The following is a 5,360-nucleotide window of genomic DNA, read 5'->3' on the forward strand; positions in this document are numbered from 1 at the left end:
TTCAGGCCCCTCTTTTCACCGTATTCCACCAAACTTTCATGTTTTGAAGTTGGTGTAAAATCAGAATCGCTTGTAGGTAAGGGCTGGAGTTTGTAAGGCTTAGAGAGAACCTAGCGGCAGAATATATGGCAGTTAGCGGAAGGCGAGCATCATGCCGCCATCAAGGGGGGGGGGGGGGGGGGTGAGGTGTGGGGAGAGTCTTCTCTTATGATGCCGGCAAAATCAAGTGAGGAATTTTTTAGCAGAGTTCAAGCATAATAAGTTAAAATGTGGTAATATAAATTTTAAAATAACAAATAATAATAAACGCCAGAAGAAAAGAATTTGCCATTGTTATTTTCGAATTTCGGCTAATGAGCGTGAATATAAAATGTTTCAGTTACCGAGTTGAACAGGAACTTGATTGTGGATAAGTTTTATTTTCCACGATTTGAATTAATCAAAATCGTTACAATAAGAAAATTGCCTTTTTTCTTTAGTTTTAACTTGTGAAACGCCTTCTATTAGCACGCTTGCACAATCCGCAAAGCTTGAGGCTTCACCCGGGATAAATTAACTTATTTAGTCGTTCAGTGGACGTGTAATTTTTTACGGACAATTTCGACGGACATTCAATTCCACAAGACGTTGAAAATTATAGAGATTGAAACAGCTGCCTGCGACTGCGGCTTTTCTCGCGGAGTCGCTTTCTAAATGTAACACAGTACATACACCTAATTGCAATACGGTTGTCATAGAAAAAAAGAAAAATGGAAAAAGTCAAATAGGAAGTAATTAAGTGAATGCATGAAATTTATTCGTACAAATGGCCTCAAAATGCCTCAAAATACGAATAAATCAATTTATCTTGTTACAGCAAAAAAGTAGACTCAAAGTGTGCAGACAAAAACTCTGTAAATGCTAACAGCCATGCATGAAACTACGCTAATTAATTCCTATTTACCTTTTTTCTTTTTTTATGACATCGTTTTTGCAATTAGGTGTATTTGCAAATGAAACCTATTTTTCTTGTTTATCCAAATTGTATCGTTAACCCGTTACAACAATCAGTCCTCCCTGAAAAGTAAAATTTCTTTGTTTTCTTGGAAATAACCATCTGCAATATTTTCAGCGAAAGACTTTCTGCTTTAATAACTCGTGTTCTGTCGTGGAAGGCTATTGGTGGAAAACAGTTCAACTGAGAATTTAAGAGTCTAGCACTCAAAGAACAACACACACCAGATACATGGATTTTAGTTAATTACGAATTTATTTTGTTATCCGATTCTGTAGCTTTCCTCGTATCTACTAATGCTAATGGTATAAACGTAGCCTGTTAACAGATCTGTTTTTTCTATTGTAAGGAGTTAAACTTGAGTTAAATTTTAATACTAAACAAACTAAAAAGACAGTTGTGTTACTGTAGCTCTCGAATTTACAAGAGATTAACTTTTTTTGTACTGAAACCACAGACATTGTTTTACTAGGAAGCTTTGAAGACTTGTCCCAGAGTTACATAACATTGTGAGTGAATAAAAGCACTAATTTCGTGTATGAGAACATCGCTGGCACTTTCAGCACAAAACAAGTTGACAGCAACACCTCTTCACAGCTGAAACGAAGAAAGATGAATTCCTCGCAGTCTACATCAATCGCGAGTGAAAATGTTTGTAAAAGCTATTTTTACAATACTGTTCCCTTGCGATTTTCTTCTGCAGATCAATTTTATGGCTTGCTTGTTGCAGCAGCTGTCCTCAGCTTGGCCGCTTGTCCTTTGACCATTTTTTTGAACGCCTTGGTTATGGTTGCCGTGAAAGCCAAACGACGACTTCAAACACACCCTAACATTCTGTTAGCTTGCTTGGCTCTCACCGATCTGATGGTTGGGCTTGTTGTACAACCCCTTCACATAACCAAGACAATCTTCCTTATACAAGGTAAAGATTTTTATGAATTTTGTGACATTAATTCGGCACTTACCGTTTGCTTTGTCATATTCCTCTGCGCTACAGAGTTTCACTTGGTGTTAATCAGCGGAGAGCGATATCTTGCCATTAAACACACCTTCACTCACGCTAATGTCGTCACTAAATTTCGCCTGATCGTTTCTTCTGCTCTGGCGTGGTTTACAGCCATCTTATCCTTTCTTGCTGTTTCGTATTCAACAGTATTTTTATTCGTTTGTCATTCAACAATCATTTCCTCAATCTTCTTGCTTCAAATTCTCGTTTACAAGGAAGCCCGCCGACATGAAGCGCAGATTCTTTCACAGCAAGTTTCCGTGGAGGCCAGAGCAAGGTTTATACAGGAGAAGAAAGCGTTAAAACTAACCACAATAATATTAGTGGCACTTGTTCTGTGTTTCTTTTTGCCTTTAGTTGTTATATTTGTTACATGGCAAATTTTTAAGGAGTACTTTTCACCTGATGTAAAAACTTTAGTTCTTTACTTTGCTCTTCTGCCGCCGGTTATTATCAATTTTCTTAATCCAGTCATTTACACAGTACGAAAAAGAGAGTTCCGAGTAGCATTTATTGAGTTGCTTTTTAGAAAAAGTTTTCAAGAAGCTGAACAATTTGAAAGCAGACTGTTTGGATCAGTAAACAATGCTGTAACACCGCAAGAAGACGAAGACGAAGACGAAGGACCGGAACAGAATGCGGAGGAAAGAAATTCAGCACACCCTGCCACCGACAACCAAGAAGATAATTCTGAAGTCCTCGCTACTGGCGCCATTGTCGATGTCAACACCACTGTCGCTACACAGAACGAGCCTGTCTCCTCAAATGCACCCAAAAGTATATCCAAAATGGCAGAGGAAGAAAATGGGGAGGATAGAAATCAAGCTGACACTAAAAACAACCTTGAAGATAATCCTGAAGTCCTCGCTTCTGGCGCTAATGCCAATGTCAACTAGACTTACGTCCATGAAACTATAGACTAAAAGATAGGAAATTAAATATCGGCCGTATGCTCGGATAACATGGAAGATTGCCAAGCGCGCGGACATTAATTTTTATTGCATGGATTTTTAACTTAATTTTATCTATGGATCAGCTTTGCTTTGTAAAATTTGTTGATTATTTTAATCACATAGGTTAACTGAGTTCGAGAACTTTGCAGATCGGGCACAAAATCAGTTGTGTGTCAGCAATGATTATATTTAAATTAATGATTTGTGTCAAATATGGATCAAGAATAAAAGCGAAAAGTAATTTACGCAGTTGTATATAGTGTAACATGCAAAGAAACCCGAGAAAACTTGATAAAAATAACTCGCAGGTTTTCCCATTTAGCGAAACTAAGTTCGTTATATCTTAAACTGGCCTAAAATTGAAAGGCAAAAGCCAGTATATTTTAATCTTTGTGGTTTAGAAGCTTAATACCAAAATTTAAAAATTATGTTGTAATCAACCTTACTACGTACCGAATACCCGTTTTAAAAACCCCTGTATTGAGTATACTCAAAACTGTTGGTCGACACTGCACAGTCGCGCAATCGTTCAATCGGTAGTGCTCGATGTTTTCTCTAAAATAAATATCTTTCTGAAATGGAAAGATTCAGTTCTGCCGGCATTTCCCATTGTTTTTTTTTTTAATGCCGCTCACACGTTTTACTGCTTTCCTGGCCTTATCGCTGTGCTTATCTCGCCGAGTCGTCGTTTAAACATTTTTTTTCGCAAAAAGGAGAATACGGGCAATGTGCTTCAGATGCTTTTGCTAATGAAAACCAGCTTTAATGTTAACGACCTTTTTCCAAGTCGTCATGAAAATCGTAAAAATAGTCGAAATAACCCGCAATGATTTTCCGCTTTTTAAAATAAAACTTTTTGTTTTCTTAAAAACAACCACCTGAGTTGTTTCCAGCGAAAAACTTTCTGCTGAAAAAGTGAAAATCTTCATCTAAAACTGAATAACTCATATATGTCTCGACATCCTGTGAAAAGAATTTCAATTAATGTTTTTTTGTTTTATACATGCAAAAGCAGGATTTTTTTCTCAGTTGTTGCCGGTTAAGTGACAGAGCCAAACTTTAAATGTATGAAGGAAAGATATTATTAAGAAACAAGGGAGGTGCACAGTCCAAACGTTTACTTGCAGAAATGATTCTGAAAAACATGACGGATGAAAATGAAATTATATTGACATCAACTGTGTTGAAATGTGGCTCATTTCCTCTATTGACCATTTTTCCTAGGAGTCGTTAAATAGAACGAAACGCGCAAAATGTGTGATTAAACAACGGTTGAGAAAATTTGGAGTTATACCACATGTTGTATTATGCTTTAGAAAATGACTATTAAATTCACGTTTTTGTTATCGTGAAAAATTATTCCTAAAGGAAAAAAAATTTTGATAGAAAGTGTCAAAACTCCTCCGTGCGGATTTCTTTGCGAACATGAGGAGTGTTTATGAGAGCGAATTTTGAATTTTGGACCATTTTGAAACACAACACCGACCACGAAATTCCTATTTTGATTGCTAGCGATGCTCGTTTTTCCCCAAACAATGCTCAAAATATGCTCATTTTTTCATAATTATGCTCTTTTGGTTTAACAAATGCTTTGCTTTATTTTAAAGAAATACATACAAAAAAGACACCATGTGTGGTTTAATTTTTTCTCTCTAAGAATTAAATTCTCGCCAGGGAATTGTTTAACTCGGTCGTGTAAGGCAATTATCTTGATAGCACTGTGCCCTCTCCGCTTGTATTTACAAGCGGGATTCCAAAGATTGCTCTCGAGCTATTTGTGAGTTATTTCGTGTCAGGCAATGGCGTGGCTGACACCATCTTGTTTTGATTTTGAGCAAGGACTGGGTACAACCTTACAACTTTGAAATTAACTGCTGACCGGCTAGGCCTTCTTCCAAGTGACAACTATCAAACACATTTTTTGTGGACAGCTTAAAGAATTGGAGTTTCCTATAGTTCTTTAGAAGTGTTTGAACGCCAAAAACAAGCACATTTTTGCTTTTGACGACAAAAATGAATATAAGATTGGCAAAAAATGCAAAATTATGTTAGCTATTCTTTTTTGAGAAAAAGTGTTAAAAAATGCTCGTAAAGCCAAATTAGGCCAAAAAAATGCCAGCATAATCGGTAAATGCCTGGCGACGTTTGACCCCATTGGAACCCTCTAATAATTTCTCTAAGCCTTTACCTACTGGAACCATTCATGACACTTATTATCACAATTAACAAATAATATTATGTGTTGTTTTCATATCTATCATTAAACATTGCTGACAATGATGTTTAAGCAAACAACGGAAATTGCACTTCGGAATAACGAAAAATATTTACTTTTCTCCGCTCACGCAAAATGACGCCCTTGCGAATCACGTGACCGCTATATTATATTAAACAAAAGGATTTCCCC

The 5,360-nt window shown here is 36.7% G+C and overlaps 1 protein-coding gene across 1 annotated transcript; it reads left to right on the forward strand.

The window, feature by feature from the left end:
• Positions 1 to 1,606: 1,606 nt before the first annotated feature.
• LOC144638996 (uncharacterized) lies at positions 1,607 to 2,896 on the forward strand. The gene has a single exon (XM_078498265.1). It carries the CDS (start codon positions 1,607 to 1,609, stop codon positions 2,894 to 2,896), a length of 1,290 nt encoding a protein of 429 aa, XP_078354391.1.
• The last annotated feature ends 2,464 nt before the right edge of the window (positions 2,897 to 5,360 follow it).

The sequence above is a fragment of the Oculina patagonica genome, chromosome 14, assembly GCF_052425735.1.
Source record: "Oculina patagonica isolate OP01 chromosome 14, crgOcupat, whole genome shotgun sequence".
Classification (NCBI taxonomy): Eukaryota; Metazoa; Cnidaria; class Anthozoa; order Scleractinia; family Oculinidae; genus Oculina; species Oculina patagonica.

Coding starts and splice junctions, on each gene's coding strand:
- LOC144638996 (XM_078498265.1), top strand. CDS start 1,607: ATGAATTCCTCGCAGTCTACATCAATCGCGAGTGAAAATGTTTGTAAA.